The 22613-nt window shown below is 68.1% G+C and overlaps 1 protein-coding gene across 1 annotated transcript in view; it reads right to left on the bottom strand.

Annotated features, from left to right (window-relative positions):
* Nucleotides 1–682: 682 nt before the first annotated feature.
* XAB2 (XPA binding protein 2) overlaps nt 683–22613 on the bottom strand; it is a gene marked incomplete at its 3' end in the record, with an annotated part of 36372 nt that continues 14441 nt past the window's right edge. The window contains exons 7-16 of the mRNA XM_074571614.1: nt 22207–22351; nt 19204–19355; nt 15438–15557; nt 13195–13326; nt 9722–9853; nt 8477–8590; nt 7245–7407; nt 4761–4951; nt 2624–2746; nt 683–975 (exon numbers count right to left, since the gene is read on the bottom strand). Coding sequence (XP_074427715.1) covers nt 683–975; nt 2624–2746; nt 4761–4951; nt 7245–7407; nt 8477–8590; nt 9722–9853; nt 13195–13326; nt 15438–15557; nt 19204–19355; nt 22207–22351 — 1565 coding nt within the window. The remainder of the gene's footprint in view (nt 976–2623; nt 2747–4760; nt 4952–7244; nt 7408–8476; nt 8591–9721; nt 9854–13194; nt 13327–15437; nt 15558–19203; nt 19356–22206; nt 22352–22613) is intronic.

Raw genomic sequence — 22613 nt, 5'->3', positions numbered from 1 at the left:
CAGATGCTCCCCGTCCCCATGGGTGCTCCCTGTCCCCATGGGTGTCCCCCACACCCATGCCCTCCCCCCACATGCTCCCTGTCCCCACGGGTGCCCCCCACGCCCATGGGTGCTCCCCATGCCCACCCTCCCAGATGCTCCCTGTCCCCATGGGTGCTCCCTGTCCCCACAGGTGCCCCCCACACCCATGGGTGCTGCTCCCCATCCCTAGGGGTGCCCCCCACCCGCTCCCCATCCCCATGCCCGTCCCCCCACCCGCTCCCCATTCCCATGGGTGCCCCTCATGCCCATGGGTGCTCCCCATGCGCGCCCCCCAGATACTCCCTGTCCCCATGGGTGCTCCCCATCCCTGGGGGTGCTCCCCACCCGCTCCCTGTCCCCACAGGTGCCCCCCACGCCCATGGGTGGTGCTCCCCACCCCCATGGGTGCCCCCCATGCCCATGGGTGCTCCCCACACCCACCCCCCAGATGCTCCCCGTCCCCATGGGAGCTCCCTGTCCCCATGGGTGCCCCCCACACCCATGGGTGCTCCCCACGCCCACCCCCCAGATGCTCCCCATCCCCATGGGAGCTCCCTGTCCCCACGGGTGCCCCCCACACCCATGGGTGCTCCCCACACCCACCCCCCAGATGCTCCCCGTCCCCATGGGAGCTCCCTGTCCCCATGGGTGCCCCCCACACCCATGGGTGCTCCCCACGCCCGCCCTCCCAGATGCTCCCCGTCCCCATGGGTGCTCCCTGTCCCCACGGGTGCCCCCCACGCCCATGGGTGGTGCCCCCCCAGCCCGGGGGCGGCGCTGACCGGTGCCGGTGGCGTTGCTGTAGACCTTGAGCATCTGGGAGGCCATGAAGTTGACCTGGGTGTTGTAGGTGGCCTGGACACTGCGCTTGATGCGCAGCAGCTCCCGGATGGTGTCCTCGTTGCCGTGACGGATCTCAAAGTCCTTCCAGGTCTGCCAGAAGGTGGCCGTGATCTGCGGGGACACCGGGGGGGGACACACACACCCCCACCCCCACCGTCAGGGGAACACCCTCAGGGGACACCCCGCGGCGCTGCCTGGGGACGGCCCTGGCCTTGGGGACATCGCTGGTGGAGGACACCCATGTGGCCTTGGGGACATCCCAGCACTGGGCACCCATGTGGCACTGGGGACATCACTGGCCCTGGGGACATCTCTGGCCTTGGGGACATCCCTGGTGGAGGACACCCATGTGGCCCTGGGGACATCCCTGGTGCTGGGGACATCTCTGGCCTTGGGGACATCCCTGGCCTTGGGGACATCCTTGGTGGAGGACACCCATGTGGCCCTGGGGACATCCCAGCACTGGGCACCCATGTGGCACTGGGGACATCCCTGGCCCTGGGGACATCCTTGGTGGAGGACACCCATGTGGCCTTGGGGACATCGCTGGTGCTGGGGACATCCTTGGCCTTGGGGACATCCTTGGTGGAGGACACCCATGTGGCCCTGGGGACATCTCTGGCACTGGGCACCCACGTGGCACCGGGGACATCCCTGGCCTTGGGGACATCTCTGGTGGAGGACACCCATGTGGCCTTGGGGACATCCCAGCACTGGGCACCCATGTGGCACTGAGGACATCTCTGGCCCTGGGGACACCCTTGGCCTTGGGGACATCTCTGGCACTGGGCACCCGTGTGGCACTGGGGACATCCCTGGCCTTGGGGACATCCCAGCACTGGGCACCCATGTGGCACTGGGGACATCTCTGGCACTGGGGACATCCTTGGCCCTGGGGACATCCTTGGTGGAGGACACCCATGTGGCCCTGGGGACATCCCTGGCCTTGGGGACATCCCTGGTGGAGGACACCCATGTGGCACCGGGGACATCACTGGCCCTGGGGACATCCCTGGCCTTGGGGACATCCCTGTGGCCCTGGGGACAGCCCTGGCGCTGCCCCATTGAGCCCTGCCCCCCCCCCCCCGCCAGCCCCACTGGGTGCCCTCCTGCCCCATTGATTCTCAACCCCCACCCCACTGGGTGCCCTCCTGCCCCACTGATTCTCAACCCCCCCCCGCCAGCCCCACTGGGTGCCCTCCTGCCCCATTGATTCTCAACCCCCACCCCCCTGGGTGTCCTCCTGCCCCACTGATTCTCAACCCGCCCCGCCGCCAGCCCCACTGGGTCCCCTCCTGCCCCATTGAGTCCCCCCCTACCCTGTTGGGTGTCCTCCTGCCCCATTGATTCTCAACCCCCACCCCACTGGGTGCCCTCCTGCCCCACTGATTCTCAACCCCCCCCCGCCAGCCCCACTGGGTGCCCTCCTGCCCCATTGATTCTCAACCCCCACCCCCCTGGGTGTCCTCCTGCCCCACTGATTCTCAACCCGCCCCGCCGCCAGCCCCACTGGGTGCCCTCCTGCCCCATTGAGTCCCCTCCTACCCTGTTGGGTGTCCCCCTGCCCCATTGATTCTCAACCCCCCCCGCCAGCCCCACTGGGTGCCCTCCTGCCCCATTGATTCTCCCTCCCACCCCCCTGGGTGCCCCCCTGCCCCATTGATTCTCAACCCCCACCCCACCGGGTGCCCTCCTGCCCCACTGACACCACACCCCCCCCCCCCAGCCCCCCCGGGTGCCCCCCGGCCGTGGGGCTCACGCGGGGGTCGCAGATCTGGGAGCAGTAGGTGTAGATGGCGCGGGCCCGATCCACCTCCCCCAGCTTGCACTCCATGTCGGCGAAGCGCAGGCACAGCTCCCGCGCCGCGTCGTCACCCAGCACCTGCGGCACCCGCGGGGGACGTCAGCACCCACGGGGGACACCAGCACCCACGGGGGGACATCAACAACCTCAAGAGATGTCAGCACCCATGGGAGGCCGTTGGCACCCACGGGGGATGTTCTCAACCCCAGGGGACATCAGCACCCATGGGAGGACATCTGCACCCACAGGGGATGTTCTCAACCCCAGGGGACATCAGCACCCATGGGAGGACATCTGCACCCACGGGGGACATCCACGGCCCCAGGGGACACCAGCACCCACGGGGGGACATCAACAACCTCAAGAGATGTCAGCACCCATGGAAGGCCATTGGCACCCACGGGGGACATCAGCACCCATGGGGGGACGTCAACAACCCCAGGGGACGTCGGCACCCATGGGAGGCCGTTGGCACCCACGGGGGATGTTCTCAACCCCAGGGGACATCAGCACCCATGGGGGACGTCAACAACCCCAGGGGACACCAGCACCCATGGGAGGACATCAGCACCCATGGGGGGACATCAACAACCTCAAGAGATGTCAGCACCCATGGGAGGCCGTTGGCACCCACGGGGGATGTTCTCAACCCCAGGGGACACCAGCACCCATGGGAGGACATCAGCACCCACGGGGGACATCAACAACCTCAAGAGATGTCAGCACCCATGGGAGGCCATTGGCACCCACGGGGGACGTTCTCAACCACAGGGGACACCAGCACCCACGGGGGACATCAGCACCCATGGGAGGACATCAGCACCCATGGGGGACATCCACAGCCCCTGGGGACATCAGCACCCCCAGGGGACGTCAGCGCCCACAGGGGACATCCCAGGTCCCCACGTCCCCTCGGTGTCCCCCCATTCCCACGCCCAGGCGGTGTCCCCGGTCCCCCATCCCCACACCGTGTCCCCACACCATCCCCAGTGTCCCCTTGTCCCCACACCCACAGTGTCCCCAAGGTCCCTGTGCCCACGTAGTGTCCCCATGTCCCCACGCCCACACAGTGTCCCCAAGTCCCCACACCCACAGTGTCCCCTTGTCCGTGTTATGTCCCCTTGTCCCCACACCCACACAGTGTCCCCAAGGTCCCTGTGCCCACACAGTGTCCCCTTGTCCCCATGCCCATGTAGTGACCCCTTGTCCCCACACCCACATGGTGTCCCCTTGTCCCCACGCCCACACAGTGTCCCCAAGGTCCCCGTGCCCATGTAGTGTCCCCTTGTCCCCACACCCACATGGTGTCCCCTTGTTCCCACGCCCACACAGTGTCCCCAAGGTCCCCGTGCCCATGTAGTGTCCCCTTGTCCCCACGCCCACACAGTGTCCCCAAGTCCCCACACCCACAGTGTCCCCTTGTCCATGTTGTGTCCCCTTGTCCCCACACCCACACGGTGTCCCCAAGGTCCCCATGCCCATGTAGTGTCCCCTTGTCCCCACACCCACATGGTGTCCCCTTGTCCCCACACCCACACAGTGTCCCCAAGGTCCCCACACCCACAGTGTCCCCTTGTCCATGTTATGTCCCCTTGTCCCCACACCCACACAGTGTCCCCAAGGTCCCTGTGCCCACACAGTGTCCCCTTGTCCCCATGCCCATGTAGTGTCCCCTTGTCCCCACACCCACATGGTGTCCCCTTGTCCCCACGCCCACACAGTGTCCCCAAGTCCCCACACCCACAGCGTCCCCTTGTCCGTGTTATGTCCCCTTGTCCCCACACCCACACGGTGTCCCCAAGGTCCCCACACCCACAGTGTCCCCTTGTCCATGTAGTGTCCCCTTGTCCCCACACCCACATGGTGTCCCCTTGTCCCCATGCCCACACAGTGTCCCCAAGGTCCCCATGCCCATGTAGCGTCCCCTTGTCCCCACACCCACACAGCGTCCCCTTGTCCGTTCCCCCCCCCACCCTCCGCAGCCTCCCCGAGTCCCCCCCCGCCCCCGCCCCCCGCCCCCCGCCGGCGTCCCCAAGGTCCCCAGGCGTTGCGCGTCCCCGTGTCCCCGTGTCCGTCCCTCCGTCCCCCTCACCTCGATGGCCTTCTGGTAGATGGGGCGGGTGTGGGTGACGCCGTAGAGCTCGGCCGCCCGTTTGATGTAGATGTTGAACATGTCGTGGCGCTGGGCGGGCAGGACGGCGCGGGTGGCGCGTTCGTACACCCCCATGGCGTGGCGCGCCAGCCCGAACTCCTCCTCCAGCCGCGCGTACAGCAGGTAGATGGCTGCGGGGGCAACAACACCCCCCCCCCCCCAACACACACACAGTCAGCACCCGCCCCCCCCCACCCCACCGCTCGCCTCGGGGCACCCAAGGGTGCCCAGCGGGGATGGGGACGGGGACAAGGATGGGGAGTCCCCGTGGGACACCTTGCCCAGGTGGGGGCCCCCAAGGGTGTCCAGTGGGGGGGGGAACTGGGGGGGGAGCCCCCATGGGAGACCTTGCCCGGGGGGGTGCCCCCAAGGGTGTCCAGCAGGGGGGGGGATGGGGATGGGGAGCCCCCATGGGACACCTTGCCCGGGGGGGTGCCCCCAAGGGTGCCCGGGGGGGGATGGGGACGGGGACAAGGATGGGGAGTCCCCGTGGGACACCTTGCACGGGTGGGGGCCCCCAAGGGTGTCCAGTGGGGGGGGAGCCCCCATGGGACACCTTGCCCGGGGGGGTGCCCCCAAGGGTGTCCAGCGGTGGGGGGGATGGGGATGGGGAGTCCCCGTGGGAGGGCCCTGGTGGGTGCCCACAGGGGATGGGGAGCCCCCATGGGACACCCTGCCTGGGTGGGGGCCCCCAAGGGTGCCCGGGGGGGATGGGGAGCCCCCATGGGACACCTTGCCCAGGTGGGTGCCCAAGAAGGTGCCATGGGGGGGGACAGGGAGCCCCCATGGGAGACCCTGCCCGGGGGGGTACCCCCAAGGGTGTCCAGCGGGGGGGGGGAATGGGGATGGGGAGCCCCCATGGGACACCTTGCCCGGGGGGGGGCCCTGGTGGGTGCCCACAGGGGATGGGGAGCCCCCATGGGAGACCTTGCCCGGGTGGGGGCCCAAGAAGGTGCCCGGGGGGGCCGGGGGCTCTGGTGGGTGCCCTGATGGGTGCCCAGGGGGTCTTGGGGGATCTGATGGATGCCCAGGGGTGCTGGGTGCCCCCAAGGGTGCCCGGCGGGGGGGGACGGGGAGCCCCCATGGGACACCTTGCCCGCGTGAGGGCCCAAGAAAGTGCCATGGGGGGGGGACAGGGAGCCCCCATGGACACCCAGGGTGGGGGGTGAGGGGGGGCTGGGGGCTCTGGTGGGTGCCCAGGGGGTGCCCAGGGATCCCCACAGCCCCGCCAGCCCCACAACCACCCCGACACCCACCCCCACCCCACAGCCCTCCCAGCCCCACAACCACCCCACAGCCCCGCCAGCCCCACAACCACCCTGACACCCACCCCCACCCCACAGCCCTCCCAGCCCCACAACCACCCCGACACCCACCCCCACAACCACCCCACAGCCCTCCCAGCCCCACAACCACCCCGACACCCACCCCCACCCCCACCCCACAGCCCTCCCAGCCCCACAACCACCCCGACACCCACCCCCACAACCACCCCACAGCCCTCCCAGCCCCACAACCACCCCGACACCCACCCCCACCACCGCCCCACAGCCCTCCCAGCCCCACAACCACCCCGACACCCACCCCCACCACCACCCCACAGCCCTCCCAGCCCCACAACCACCCCGACACCCACCCCCACAACCACCCCACAGCCCTGCCAGCCCCACAACCACCCCGACACCCACCCCCACCACCACCCCACAGCCCTGCCAGCCCCACAACCACCCTGACACCCACCCCCACAACCGCCCCACAGCCCCGCCAGCCCCACAACCACCCTGACACCCACCCCCACCACCACCCCACAGCCCTCCCAGCCCCACAACCACCCCGACACCTACCCCTGCCAGCCCCACACCCGCCCCACAGCCCTTCCACCCCCACAACCACCCCACAGCCCTCCCAGCCCCACAACCACCCCGACACCCACCCCCACAACCACCCCACAGCCCTGCCAGCCCCACAACCACCCCAACACCCACTCCTCAGCCCCACACCCGCCCCACAGCCCTGCCAGCCCCACAACCACCCCAACACCCACTCCTCAGCCCCACACCCGCCCCACAGCCCTGCCAGCCCCACAACCACCCCAACACCCACTCCTCAGCCCCACACCCGCCCCACAGCCCTCCCACCCCCACAACCACCCCACAGCCTCCCAGCCCCACAACCACCCCGACACCCACACCCACAACCACCCCACAGCCCTCCCAGCCCCACAACCACCCCGACACCTACCCCTACCAGCCCCACACCCGCCCCACAGCCCTGCCAGCCCCACAACCACCCCAACACCCACTCCTCAGCCCCACAACCACCCCGACACCCACCCCCACCCCCACCCCACAGCCCCGCAACCACCCCGACGCCTTGCCAGCCCCCCTTGCCCGCCCCCACATCCCCCCCCGCCCCGGGCCGTACTCTTGGCGTATTTTGGGGGGCAGCCGTCCAGCGCCTGCTCGAAGAGGTCGCGGGCCCGCTCCAGCTTGCGCCCCCCGTAGCGGGCGACGAACTTGCTGAGGTAGGTGTGCCAGATGTCCGCCACGTTGGGCCAGCGGAACAGCGCGATGCCGCGCTCGTAGGCCTGGGAGGGGGGGAACGGGGGGGGGGGGACGACACACACGCCGCCGTCACCCCCCTACCCCCCTCCCGCCATCGCTGCCCACGCCCCCCCCCTCCCACCTCTGCCACTGCTGTCACCATCCCCCCCACCCCGGGCCACCACCAGCCCTGTCCTGCCACCGGCGGCCCCTCGGCCCAGGATGGGGGCGCCCCCGGGTGTCCCCAACCCCCCCCCCCCCCGAATACGGGGTCCCCGGGGTGTCCCCAGCACCCTCCACAGCCCGGGAGGTCCCCAGTGTCGTCCCCCCCAGCCCACGGGGTGTCCCCAGCACCCTCCCCATGGTGTCCCCAGTGCCCCCCCCCAGCCCACAGGGCGTCCCCAGGGTGTCCCCATGGTGCCCCCAACGCCCCCCCCAGCCCGGGGCGTCCCCAGGGTGTCCCCATGGTGCCCCCAACGCCCCCCCCAGCCCGGGGTGTCCCCAGGGTGTCCCCATGGTGTCCCCAGCGGCCCCCCCCAGCCCAGGGTGTCCCCAGGGTGTCCCCAGCCCCCAGCCCAGGGTGTCCCCAGAGTGTCTCCAGGGTGTCCCCCAGCAGCCCCCCGAGCCCAGGGTGTCCCCAGGGTGTCCCCAACGCCTCCCCCAGCCCAGGGTGTCCCCGGGGTGTCCCCATGGTGTCCCCAAGCAGCCCTCGCCAACCCAGGGTGTCCCCGGGGTGTCCCCAGCGGCCCCCCCCAGCCCAGGGTGTCCCCGGGGTGTCCCCAGGGTGTCCCCAGCCCCCAGCCCGGGGTGTCCCCGGAGTGTCCCCAGGGTGTCCCCAGCGGCCCCCCGAGCCCGGGGTGTCCCCAGGGTGTCCCCAGCACCCTTCCCATGGTGTCCCCAGCATCCCCCCCCAGCCTGGGGTGTCCCCGGGGTGTCCCCAACACCCTTTCTGTGGTGTCCCTGACACACTCTGCAGCCCAGGATGTCCCCGAGGTGTCCCCAACACCCTTCCCATGGCATCCCCAGCGCCCCCCCCAGCCCGGGGTGTCCCCAGGGTGTCCCTAGGGTGTCCCCAGCGCCCTGCCCACCGTGGGACCCCCCCCCCGCCCCGACCTTGAAGCTCTCCTCGAAGTAGCCGTGCTCCTCCAGGAAGAGCCCGTAGTTGATGACGATCTGGGGGGTGGCGATGCGCAGGTCCAGGATGCGGTCGTACACCGCCTTGGTGGACTGGGGGGGGGACAGGGGGGGTCAGCACACCCGGGGACGGCACCCCCCGAGGGACAGCGGGATGACAGGGTCGGGGGGAAGGTGCTGGGGGCATGGGGAGGGGACGCGGTGGCCCCCAGAGGGGACACGGGGGTGCCAAGGGTGGGGGAGAAGGGGACAGGGACACTCCCAGGGGACAGCGGGGGGGGGCAGCACGCCCCCCGTCCCCCCCAGGGGACAGCGGGGTGACAAGGAGGGGGGGGCAGCACCCACTCCCAGCCCCCCCAGGGTACAGCGGGGTGACAAGGGGGGGGTGGAAGGGGACAGGGACACCCCCAGGGGACAGCGGGGTGACAAGGGTGGGGGTCAGCACCCACTCCAAGCCCCCCCAGCGGATGGCGGGGTGACAAGGGGGGGGTGGAAGGGGAGGGGGGCACCCCCAGGGGACAGCGGGGTGACAAGGGGGGCTGGAAGGGGACGGGGACACCCCCAGGGGACAGCGGGGTGACAACGGGGGGTGGAAGGGGACGGGGGGACCCCCAGGGGACAGCGGGGTGACAAGGAGGGGGGGGCAGCACCCACCCCCAGCCCCCCCAGGGGACGGCGGGGTGACAAGGGGGGGGTGGAAGGGGACGGGGACACCCCCAGGGGACAGCGGGGTGACAAGGGGAGGTGGAAGGGGACGGGGGGACCCCCAGGGGACAGCGGGGTGACAAGGAGGGGGGGGCAGCACCCACCCCCAGCCCCCCCAGGGGACGGTGGGGTGACAAGGCGGGGGTGGAAGGGGACGGGGACACCCCCAGGGGACAGCGGGGTGACAGGGTTGGGGGGAGGGGAAGATGCTGGGGGTATGGGGAGGGGAACGCGGTGGCCCCCGGAGGGGCCATGGGGGTGCCAAGGGTGGGGGAGAAGGGGATGGGGACACCCCCAGGGGACAATGGGGCGGGGGGGGGGACACACAAGGGGCTGACATGGGGGGGGGGTTTGGGGAGCGAACAGGCCCAGGCCGGTGGGGGGGCACCCCCAGAAGACGGGCGAGGGGGTGCGGGGAGGGACCCCACAGGGGGTTGGGGACACCGAGGGGGGGGTAGCGGGGGGGGGACACGCTGCCGGGGGGGGTGGGGGGGCTGGCGGGGGGGGGGCGTCACCCACCTGGAAGGTGCCCAGGCTCTCCTCCAGGTCGGCCAACATGGACCAGACCTTGAGGGACTTGTAGAGGCGGTTCTGGACGGGCTCCGTGGAGTCGAAGTACTCGGCCCTCTTGGCCGGCAGCGCTGTGGCTTTCTGCGGGGTGGGGGGGGGACACGACACATGACACACAGCGGGGGGGTGTCACCCGTGTCCCCATACAGTGTCTGTGTCGTCCCCCCCCCCCCCGCCCCACCTCCCTTTTCACCCTCTCAATGGGGATTACGGGATTCAGGTGCCCCCTGAGGGGACAAAGACGCCCCGTGGGGGGACAAAAAAGCCCCACGAGGGGACAAAAAAAGCCCTACGGGGGGACAAAGACGCCCCACGAGGGGACAAAAACACCCCTGAGGGGACAAAGACGCCCCACGAGGGGAGAAAGACGCCCCACGAGGGGCCAAAAACACCCCCGAGGGGACAAAAAAGCCCCGTGGGGGGACAAAGACGCCCCATGAGGGGACAAAAAGACCCCTGAGGGGACAAAAACACTCCTGAGGGGACAAAAACACCCCTGAGGGGACAAAAAAAGCCCCGTGGGGGGACAAAGATGCCCCACAAGGGGACAAAAAAGCCCCATGGGGCGACAAAGACGCTCCATGGGGGGACAAAAACACCCCTGAGGGGACAAAAAAGCCCCATGGGGGACAAAGATGCCCCACGAGGGGACAAAGACGCCCCATGAGGGGACAAAAACACCCCTGAGGGGACAAAGACGCCCCACGAGGGGAGAAAGACGCCCCACGAGGGGCCAAAAACACCCCCGAGGGGACAAAAAAGCCCCGTGGGGGGACAAAGACGCTCCACGGGGGGACAAAAACACTCCTGAGGGGACAAAAACACTCCTGAGGGGACAAAAACACCCCTGAGGGGACAAAAAAAGCCCCGTGGGGGGACAAAGATGCCCCACAAGGGGACAAAAAAGCCCCATGGGGCGACAAAGACGCTCCACGGGGGGACAAAAACACCCCTGAGGGGACAAAAAAGCCCCATGGGGGACAAAGATGCCCCACGAGGGGACAAAGACGCCCCATGAGGGGACAAAAACACCCCTGAGGGGACAAAAAAGCCCCGTGGGGGGACAAAAACACCCCATGAGTGGACAAAAACACCCCTGAGGTGACAAAGATGCCCCACGAGGGGACAAAAACACCCCCGAGGGGACAAAAAAAGCCCCGTGGGGGGACAAAGATGCCCCACGAGGGGGCAAAAACACCCCTGAGGGGACAAAAAAGCCCCACGAGGGGACAAAAACACCCCTGAGGGGACAAAAAAGCCCCGTGGGGGGACAAGGACGCCCCGTAGGGGGACAAAAACACCCCTGAGGGGACAAAGACGCCCCACAAGTGGACAAAAACACCCCTGAGGGGACAAAAAAGCCCCGTGGGGGGACAAGGATGCCCCATAGGGGGACAAAAACACCCCTGAGGGGACAAAAAAGCCCCGTGGGGGGACAAAGACGCCCCACAACGGGACAAAAACACCCCTGAGGGGACAAAAAAGCCCCATGGGGGGACAAAGACGCCCCACGAGGGGACAAAGACGCCCCACGAGGGGCCAAAAACACCCCTGAGGGGACAAAAAAGCCCCGTCGGGGGGACAAGGACACCCTGTAGGGGGACAAAAACACCCCTGAGGGGACAAAGACGCCCCATGAAGGGACCCAGACACCTCATTTTGGGACACAGATGCCCCGTGAGGGGACCCAGCGTCCCGGGAGGGGACCCAGCTGTCCCATTTGGGGACCCAGGTGACCCGTGAGGGGACCACAGATGCCCTGCGAGGGGGACACGGATGCCCCATGAAGGGACATGGCTGTCCTGTGAGGGGACACGGGCACCCCACGAGGGGACACGGATGCCCCATGAAGGGACACAGATGCCCCGTGAGGGGTCCCAGATGCCCCGTGAGGGGACACAGATGCCCCATGAAGGGACACGGACACCCTGTGAGGGGACACGGATGCTCCGTGAGGGGACCCAGGTGCCCCGTGAGGGGACCCAGACAAGCCGTGAAGGGACACGGGCGCCCGGTCTGGGGACAGGGCTGTCCTGTGAGGGGACCTGGGCGTCCCATGAGGGGACACAGGCACCCTGTGAGGGGACCCAGATGCCCCATGAGGGACCTGGGTGCCCCATGAGGGGACACGGATGCTCCGTGAGGGGACTGGGCACCCTGTGAGGGGACACGGATGCCCCATGAAGGGAAAAGGATGCTCCATGAGGGGACCCAGGTGCCCTGTGAGGGGACCCAGACAAGCCGTGAAGGGACCCGGGCGCCCTCTTTGGGGACACGGCTGTCCTGCGAGGGGACCCAGGCGCCCCATGAGGGGACACAAATGCCCCATGAAGGGACACGGACACCCCGTGAGGGGACACAGATGCCCCACGAGGGGACACGGAAGCCCCGTGAGGGGACACGGATGCCCCATGAAGGGACACGGACACCCTGTGAGGGGACCTGGGCGCCCCATGAGGGGACACGGATGCTCCGTGAGGGGACCCAGGTGCCCCATGAGGGGACACAGAAAACCTTGAGGGGACACGGACGCCCCGTGAGGGGACTGGGCACCCCGTGAGGGGACACGGACGCCCCATGAGGGGACCCAGACAAGCCGTGAAGGGACCCGGGTGCCTGGTCTGGGGACAGGGCTGTCCTGTGAGGGGACCTGTGTGCCCCATGAGGGGACACAAATGCCCCATGAAGGGACACGGACACCCCGTGAGGGGACACAGATGCCCCACGAGGGGACACGGAAGCCCCGTGAGGGGACACGGATGCCCCATGAAGGGACACGGACACCCTGTGAGGGGACCTGGGCGCCCCATGAGGGGACACGGATGCTCCGTGAGGGGACCCAGGTGCCCCATGAGGGGACACAGAAAACCTTGAGGGGACACGGACGCCCCGTGAGGGGACTGGGCACCCCGTGAGGGGACACGGACGCCCCATGAGGGGACCCAGACAAGCCGTGAATGGACCCAGGTGCCCGGTCTGGGGACAGGGCTGTCCTGTGAGAGGACCTGGGTGCCCCATGAGGGGACACAAATGCCCCATGAGGGGACACGGACACCCTGTGAGGGGACCGGGCACCCCATGAGGGGACACAGATGCCCCATGAAGGGACACGGATGCTCCGTGAGGGGACCCAGGTGCCCCATGAGGGGACACGGAAGCCCCGTGAGGGGACCCAGGCGCCCTGTGATGGGACATGGATGCCCCACGAAGGGACACGGATGCCCTGTGAGGGGACCCAGGTGCCCCATGAGGGGACACGGATGCCCCATGAAGGGACATGGATGCCCCATGAAGGGACACGGCCACCCTGTGAGGGGACCCAGACGCCCCATCAGGGGACCCAGATGCCCCGTGAGGGGACCCCAGCCAAGGCGTGAAGGGCCCCGGGCGCCCCGGCTGGGGACAGGGCTGTCCCCACGCACCCGCAGGATGCGCAGCGCCTCCTCGTAGTTGTGGTGCCGCAGCTCCATCTCCCCGAACTCGCACCAGACGGCGGCCAGGTCCTCCACCTGCCGGAACCGCACCCGCGTGGCCTTGCTCAGGATGGTGCGGGCCTGGGGGGGACACGGGGGACAGTCAGGGCTTGGGGACGCAGGGGGACAGGCAGGGTCTGGGGGGGACGCAGGGGACGGGCAGGGTTTGAGGACATTGGGGACAGGCAGGGTTTGGGGGGACACAGGGTTTGGGGGGATGGGAGACAGTCAGGGTTTAGAGGGGACACGGGGACAGTCAGGGCTTGGGGACACAAGGAGACAGGCAGGGCTTGGGGACATCGGGGACAATCAGGGTCTGGGGGAGACACAGGGGACAGTCAGGGTCGGGGGGATGGGGGACAGGCAGGGTCTGAGGGGACACAGGGGACAGTCAGGGCTTGGGGACATCGGGGACAGGCAGGGTCTGGGGGGACACAGGGGACAGTCAGGGCTTGGGGACATCGGGGACAGGCAGGGTCTGGGGGGGACACAGGGGACAGTCAGGGTCTGGGGACATTGGGGACAGGCAGGGTCTGGGGGGACACAGGGGACAGTCAGGGCTTGGGGACATCGGGGACAGGCAGGGTCTGGGGGGGACACAGGGGACAGTCAGGGCTTGGGGACATCGGGGACAGGCAGGGTCTGGGGGGACACAGGGGGACAGTCAGGGCTTGGGGACATTGGGGACAATCAGGGTCTGGAGGAGACACCGGGGACAGTCAGGGCTTGGGGACGCAGGGGGACAGGCAGGGTCTGGGGGGGACACAGGGGACGGGCAGGGTTTGAGGACATCGGGGACAGGCAGGGTCTGGGGGGGACACAGGGTTTGGGGGGATGGGAGACAGTCAGGGTTTAGAGGGGACACGGGGACAGTCAGGGCTTGGGGACACAAGGAGACAGGCAGGGCTTGGGGACATCGGGGACAGGCAGGGTCTGGGGGGGACGCAGGGGACGGGCAGGGTTTGAGGACATTGGGGACAGGCAGGGTTTGGGGGGACACAGGGTTTGGGGGGATGGGAGACAGTCAGGGTTTAGAGGGGACACGGGGACAGTCAGGGCTTGGGGACACAAGGAGACAGGCAGGGCTTGGGGACATCGGGGACAGGCAGGGTCTGGGGGGACGCAGGGGACAGTCAGGGTCTGGGGGGACACAGGGGGACAGGCAGGGCTTGGGGACATTGGGGACAATCAGGGTCTGGAGGGGACACGGGGGTCAGTCAGGGCTTGGGGACGCAGGGGGACAGGCAGGGTCTGGGGGGGACGCAGGGGACGGGCAGGGTTTGAGGACATTGGGGACAGGCAGGGTCTGGGGGGACACAGGGGACAGTCAGGGCTTGGGGACATCGGGGACAGGCAGGGTCTGGGGGGGACACAGGGGACAGTCAGGGCTTGGGGACATCGGGGACAGGCAGGGTCTGGGGGGACACAGGGGGACAGTCAGGGCTTGGGGACATTGGGGACAATCAGGGTCTGGAGGGGACACGGGGGTCAGTCAGGGCTTGGGGACGCAGGGGGACAGGCAGGGTCTGGGGGGGACGCAGGGGACGGGCAGGGTTTGAGGACATTGGGGACAGGCAGGGTTTGGGGGGACACAGGGTTTGGGGGGATGGGAGACAGTCAGGGTTTAGAGGGGACATGGGGACAGTCAGGGCTTGGGGACACAAGGAGACAGGCAGGGCTTGGGGACATCAGGGACAATCAGGGTCTGGGGGGGACACAGGGGACAGTCAGGGTCGGGGGGATGGGGGACAGGCAGGGTCTGAGGGGACACAGGGGACAGTCAGGGCTTGGGGACATCGGGGACAGGCAGGGTCTGGGGGGACACAGGGGACAGTCAGGGTCTGGGGACATTGGGGACAGGCAGGGTCTGGGGGGACACAGGGGACAGTCAGGGCTTGGGGACATCGGGGACAGGCAGGGTCTGGGGGGGACACAGGGGACAGTCAGGGCTTGGGGACATCGGGGACAGGCAGGGTCTGGGGGGACACAGGGGGACAGTCAGGGCTTGGGGACATCGGGGACAATCAGGGTCTGGGGGGGACACAGGGGGACGGGCAGGGTTTGGGGACATCGGGGACAATCAGGGTCTGGGGGGACAGCGGGGTGTGAGGGTTTGGGGGGTGGGGGGGGTGACAGGGTGAGGGTTGGGGGTGTCCCCAGGGGAGGGGACAGGGGGGTCCCCCCCCGCTCACGTCGTCCAGCTGCCCGTTGTCCTCGTAGAAGCGGGCGAAGGCCACCCAGAGCCCGTGGGGACGCCCCGTCGCCTTGAAGGGGTCCACGGTGCGGACGGCCTCCGTGTAGGTGTGGATGATCTGGGGACACCGGGGGGGGACGGGGACACGTGGGGACACCGCCGGGGACACACACCACACACACACACCCCCCCCCGGTGTGCACCCCACTGTCCCCACGCGTCCCCCCCCCCGTAACCCTGGAGGGTCCACACCAAGGGCGTCCCCGTGTCCACCCCGCTGTCCCCATGCGTCCCCGTGTCCACCCCGGTGTCCCGGTGTCCCCGTGCGTCCCCATGTCTACCCCGCTGTCCCCATGTGTCCCCATGTGTCCACCCCAGCGTCCCCGTGTCCCCATGCGTCCCCGTGTGTCCCCATGTCCACCCCACTGTCCCCATGTCCACCCTGGTGTCCCCATGTGTCCCCGTGTCCACCCCGCTGTCCCCATGCGTCCCCCTGTCCACCCCAGTGTCCCAGTGTCCCCATGCGTCCCCGTGTCCACCCCGCTGTCCCCATGCGTCCCCATGTCTACCCCGGTGTCCCCATGTCCACCCCAGTGTCCCCGTGTGTCCTCATGTCCACCCCGCTGTCCCCATGTGTCCCCATGCCCACCCCAGTGTCCCCATGCGTCCCCATGTGTCCACCCCAGTGTCCCCATGTCCATCCTGGTGTCCCCATGTCCCCCCCACTGTCCCCATGCATCCCTGTGTGTCCCCATGCGTCCCCATGCCCACCCCGCTGTCCCCATGTGTCCCCGTGTCCACCCCAGTGTCCCGGTGTCCCCATGCATCCCCGTGTCCACCCCAGTGTCCCCCTGTGTCCCCATGTCCACGCCGGTGTCCCCATGTGTCCCCATGTCCACCCCGGTGTCCCCCTGCATCCCCATGTCCACCCCCTGCACTCCCCTTACGCGTACCCCGATGTCCCCAGGTGTCACCGCCCCTGTGACAAGCGGGTGCCCCCCCCCCCCGAGCCCTGGCCACCCCAGTGTCCCCAGGTGTCCCCCTGTGTGTCCCCATATGCACACCTGGGTGTCCCCACTCGTCCCCCTACACGCCCCCCGCTGTCCCCACGTGTCCCTGCTGTGGGCACTCTGGTGTCCCCTCTGCGCACCCCAATGTCCCCGGGCGTCCCCTCACACCCCCACCCGTGTCCCACACCCGCTCGTGTCCCCAGGTGTCCCCCTATGCCTGTCCGTGTCCCCATGTGTCCCCTTACACCCACCCGTGTCCTCACACGTCCCCTCACACCCACCCGTGTCCCCCTGCCACCCGTGTCCCCACCTGTCCCCTCACACCCACCCGTGTCCCCACGTGTCCCCTCACACCCACCCGTGTCCCCACGTGTCCCCTCACGCCCACCCGTGTCCCCCTGTCCCCCTGCCACCCGTGTCCCCATGTGTCCCCATGTGTCCCCTCACACCTGTGTCCCCCCACACCCCCCTGTCCCCAGATGTCCCCCTGCCACCCGTGTCCTCACACATCCCCTCACACCCACCCATGTCCCCATCACCCATGTCCCCACGTGTCCCCCCACACCCACTCGTGTCCCCAGGTGTCCCCCTATGCCTGCCCGTGTCCCCTTATGCCCGCCTGTGTCCGTCACCCGTGTCCCCACGTGTCCCCTCACACCCACCCGTGTCCCCTCACACCCGTGTGCCACTGCCACCCATGTCCTCACACGTCCCCTTACACCCACCCGTGTCCCCACGTGTCCCCTCACACCCACTTGTCCCCCCAGGTGTCCCCCTATGCCTGCCCGTGTCCCCATGTGTCCCCTGCCACCCGTGTCCTCACACGTCCCCTCACACCCACCCGTGTCCCCCTGCCACCCGCATCCCCACGTGTCCCCTTACACCCACCCGTGTCCCCATACGTCCCCTCACACCCACTCGTGTCACCCTGCCACCCGTGTCCCCACCTGTCCCCTCACACCCACCCGTGTCCCCATGTGTCCCCACGTGTCCCCTCACACCTGTGTCCCCCCACACCCCCATGTCCCCAGATGTCCCCCTGCCACCCGTGTCCTCACACGTCCCCTCACACCCACCCGTGTCCCCCTGCCACCCGTGTCCCCACCTGTCCCCTCACACCCACCTGTGTCACCTGCCACCCGTGTCCCCATATGTCCCCTCACACCCACCCATGTCCCCATCACCCGTGTCCCCGCGCGTCCCCTCACACCCGTGTCCCCCTGCCACCTGTGTCCTCTCGTGTCCCCTTACACCCACCCGTGTCCCCTCACACCCGTGTCCCACTACCACCTGTGTCCTCACACGTCCCGTCACACCCACCCGTGTCCCCCTGCCACCCGCGTCTCCACGTGTCCCCTTACACCCACCCGTGTCCCCATACGTCCCCTCACACCCACTCGTGTCACCCTGCCACCTGTGTCCCCACCTGTCCCCTCACACCCACCCGTGTCCCCACGTGTCCCCTCACACCTGTGTCCCCCCACACCCCCATGTCCCCAGATGTCCCCCTGCCACCCGTGTCCTCACACGTCCCCTTACACCCACCCGTGTCCCCCTGCCACCCATGTCCCCACGTGTCCCCCCACACCCACTCGTGTCCCCCTGCCACCCGTGTCCCTACATGTCTCCTTACACCCACCCGTGTTCCCCTGCCACCCATGTCCTCACACGTCCCCTCACGCCCACCCGTGTCCCCCTGCCACCTGTGTCCCCATATGCCCCCTCACGCCCACCCGTGTCCCCTCACACCTGTGTCCCCCCACACCCCCATGTCCCCAGATGTCCCCCTGCCACCCGTGTCCTCACACGTCCCCTCACACCCACCCGTGTCCCCCTGCCACCTGTGTCCCCATATGCCCCCTCACGCCCACCCGTGTCCCCTCACACCTGTGTCCCCCCACACCCCCATGTCCCCAGATGTCCCCCTGCCACCCGTGTCCTCACACGTCCCCTCACACCCACCCGTGTCCCCGCCACCCGCGTCCCCACGTGTCCCCTTACACCCACCTGTGTCCCCATACGTCCCCTCACACCCACTCGTGTCCCCCTGCCACCCGTGTCCCCACCTGTCCCCTCACACCCACCCGTGTCCCCATGTGTCCCCACGTGTCCCCTCACACCCACCCGTGTCCCCACATGTCCCCTCACACCTGTGTCCCCCCACACCCCCATGTCCCCAGATGTCCCCCTGCCACGTGTGTCCTCACACGTCCCCTCACACCCACCCGTGTCCCCCTGCCACGTGTGTCCCCACCTGTCCCCTCACACCCACCCATGTCCCCATCACCCGTGTCCCCACGCATCCCCTCACACCCGTGTCCCCCTGCCACCTGTGTCCTCACGTGTCCCCTTACACCCACCCGTGTCCCCCTGCCACCTGTGTCCTCACGTGTCCCCTTATACCCACCCGTGTCCCCTCACACCCGTGTCCCACTGCCACCCGTGTCCTCACACGTCCCCTCACACCCACCCGTGTCCCCATGTGTCCCCACGTGTCCCCTCACACCTGTGTCCCCCCACACCCCCATGTCCCCAGATGTCCCCCTGCCACCCGTGTCCCCATGTATCCCCTCACACCCACCCGTGTCCCCGCCACCCGCGTCCCCACGTGTCCCCCCACACCCCTCCGTGTCCCCACGTGTCCCCCCAGCCCCCTTCCCAGCACCCCCGCCCCCAGCCGCGCTCTGCCCCGTCTCCGAGCGTGTGTGTGTGTGTGTGTCCCCCGCGTCACCCCGTGTCCCCGCGCGTCCCCACCTGCTCGGGGCGGCCCTGGTAGAGCTGGACGCGCTTGTGCCACTCGTGGACGTTGTGGGGGTTCTGGCGCAGCAGGACGCTGTTGAGCAGCAGCGGGCGACGCGCCATCAGCTGCTCGAAACGCGCCAGGCGCAGCTCCAGCTCCACCTCCTCTGGGGACACGGGGACACGGCGTCAGCGACACCCCGCCCAGGGGACGAGGATCCCCCCCCCCGGAGGGGTGACGGGGTGTCGGGGACATGGGGACAGGGAGTCAGGGGAGCAGGATCCCCCCAGGGCACTGGGTGTCCCCCAGGACGGGTGACAGGGTGTTGGGGACACTTGGGGACAGGGCGTCAGGGACACCCCGGGACAGGGGACGAGGATCCCCCCCCGGAGGGGTGACGGGGTGTCGGGGGCAGGGGGACATGGGGACAGGGAGTCAGGGAACATCCCGGGACAGGGAAGCAGGATCCCCCCCAGGGTGGGTGACAGGGTGCTGGGGACACTTGGGGACAGAGCGTCAGGGACACCCTGGGACAGGGGACGAGGATCCCCCCCCGGAGGGGTGATGGGGTGTCAGGGACGTGGGGACAGGGTGTCAGTGACACCCCGGGACAGGGGAGCGGGATCCCCCCCCCGGAGGGGTGACGGGGGCACGGGGACATGGGGACAGGGCGTCAGGGACACCCCGGGACAGGGGAGCAGGATCCACCCCCGGGGGTGACAGGGAGTTGGGGACGCGGGGACACTTGGGGACAGGGCGTCAGGGACACCCCGGTCAGGGGACGAGGATCCCCCCCAGGGGGTGATGGGGACATGGGGACACTTGGGGACAGGGCGTGAGGGACACCCCGGGACAGGGGACAAGGATCCCCCCCCAAGGGGGTGACAGGGTGTCAGGGACACGGGGACACGGGGACAGGGCATCAGGGACACCCCGGGACAGGGGAGCAGGATCCCCCCCCAGGGCACTGGGTGTCCCCCGGGGTGGGGACAGGGGTCTGGGGACACGGGGGGTGACCAGGATCCCCCCCAGGGTGGGCACTGGGGGGGTGACAGTGTGTTGGGGACACTTGGGGACAGGGTGTCAGTGACACCCCCAGACAGGGGACGAGGATCCCCCCCCAAGGGGGTGACGGGGTGTTGGGGACACTTGGGGACAGGGCGTCAGGGACACCCCGGGACAGGGGACGAGGATCCCCCCCAGGGGGTGATGGGGACATGGGGACACTTGGGGACAGGGCGTCAGGGACACCCTGGGACAGGGGACGAGGATCCCCCCCCAAGGGGGTGACGGGGTGTTGGGGACACTTGGGGACAGGGCGTCAGGGACACCCCGGGACAGGGGACGAGGATCCCCCCCCCAGGGCGCTGGGTGTCCCCCGGGGTGGGGACAGGGGTCTGGGGACACGGGGGGTGACCAGGATCCCCCCCAGGGTGGGCACTGGGGGGGTGACAGTGTGTCGGGGACACTTGGGGACAGGGTGACCAGGGGACACACGGGGCACTGGGCGTCCCCTGGGGTGGGGACGGGGGGGGGGTCAGGGCCCCCCCAAAAGCACTTTTAGGGGAAACTGAGGCCGGGCCCCCCCAAAAATACCTTTTTTGGGGGAAACTGAGGCCAGGCACCCCCAAAACTCACCTTTTTTGGGGGGAAACTGAGGCCAGGCACCCCCAAACTCCCCCTTTTTTGGGGAAACTGAGGCCGGGAACCCCCAAATTCACTATTTTTGGTGGGAAACTGAGGCCGGGCCTCCCCAAACTCCCCCTTTTTTGGGGAAACTGAGGCAGGGCCCCCCCAAAACTCCCTCTTTTTGGGGGGAAACTGAGGCCGGGCACCCCCAAATTCACTATTTTTCGAGGAAACTGAGGCCGGGCCCCCCCAAACTCCCCCTTTTTTGGGGGAAACTAAAGCCGGGCACCCCCAAAATCACTATTTTTTAGGGAAACTGAGGCAGGGCACCCTCAAATTCCCTATTTTTTAGGGAAACTAAAGCCGGGCACCCCCAAAATCACTATATTTTAGGGAAACTGAGGCAGGGCCCCCCCAAACTCCCCCTTTTTTGGGGAAACTGAGGCCGGGAACCCCCAAAACTCACCTTTTTTGGGGGGAAACTGAGGCCGGGCACCCTCAAATTCACTATTTTTTAGGAAAACTGAGGCTGGGCCCCCCCAAACTCCCTCTGTTTTGGGGGAAACTGAGGCAGGGCCCTCCCAAACTCCCCCTTTTTTGGGGGAAACTAAAGCCAGGCACCCCCAAATTCACTATTTTTTAGGCAAACTGAGACAGGGCACCCCCAAACTCACTCTTTTTGGGGGAAACTGAACAGGACACCCTGAAATTCCCTATTTTGTAGGGAAACTAAAGCCGGGCACCCCCAAAATCACTATTTTTTAGGGAAACTGAGGCAGGGCACCACCAAACTCCCCCTTTTTTGGGGAAACTGAGGCCGGGCCTCCCCAAACTCCCTCTTTTTTGGGGGAAACTGAGGCCAGGCACCCTCAAATTCACTATTTTTTAGGCAAACTGATGCCAGGCCCCCCCAAACTCCCCCTTTTTTGGGGGAACTGAGGCCGGGAACCCCCAAAACTCACCTTTTTTGGGGGGAAACTGAGGCCGGGCACCCCCAAATTCACTATTTTTGGCGGGAAACTGAGGCCAGGCACCCCCAAACTCCCCCTTTTTCGGGGAAACTGAGGCCGGGCACCCTCAAATTCATTATTTTTTAGGGAAACCGAGGCAGGGCCCCCCCAAAACTCCCTCTTTTTTGGGGGAAACTAAAGCTGGGCACCCCCAAAATCACTATTTTTTAGGGAAACTGAGGCAGGGCCCCTCCAAACTCCCTCTTTTTTGGGGGAAACTGAGGCCGGGCACCCTCAAATTCACTATTTTTTAGGGAAACTGAGGCCGGAGCCCCCCAAACTCAAGGTTTTTTTGGGGAAACTGAGGCAGGGCCCCCCCAAACTCCCTCTTTTTGGGGGGAAACTGAGGCAGGGCCCCCCCCCCCCACCCAGTCTCACCGTCCTCCTCCTTGCCCAGCTCCGCCACCGTCTCCATCTTGGCGGCGATGACGCTCTCCTCGAACTGGGCGTAGCTGTCGAAGACCTGGCTGAAGTCGCGCACCGTCATCACCGTCTGCACCGCCTCCTCGTAGACGTCCCGCGCCTGCGGGGACAGGGACGGGGACAGGGTGGGACGGAGCGGCCGGCGGTGGCTGGCTCTGGGGGGGACAAGGGGGCCGCTGGCTCCTGGGTGACGTGGGGACAGAGGACTGGGGAGGTGGTGGCTCCTGGGTGACATGGGGACAGGGGACTGGGGTGGTGGCCCTGGGTGACATGGGGACAGAGGACTGGGGGGTGGTGGTCCTGGGTGACACGCGGACAGGGGACTGGGGGGTGGTGGCCCTGGGTGACACGGGGACAGGGGA

Source organism: Larus michahellis, unplaced genomic scaffold (genome assembly GCF_964199755.1).
Source record: "Larus michahellis unplaced genomic scaffold, bLarMic1.1 SCAFFOLD_445, whole genome shotgun sequence".
Classification (NCBI taxonomy): domain Eukaryota; kingdom Metazoa; phylum Chordata; class Aves; order Charadriiformes; family Laridae; genus Larus; species Larus michahellis.
The sequence above is the reverse complement of the archived record's forward strand: the minus strand, read 5'-3'. Positions and strand labels throughout refer to the sequence as shown.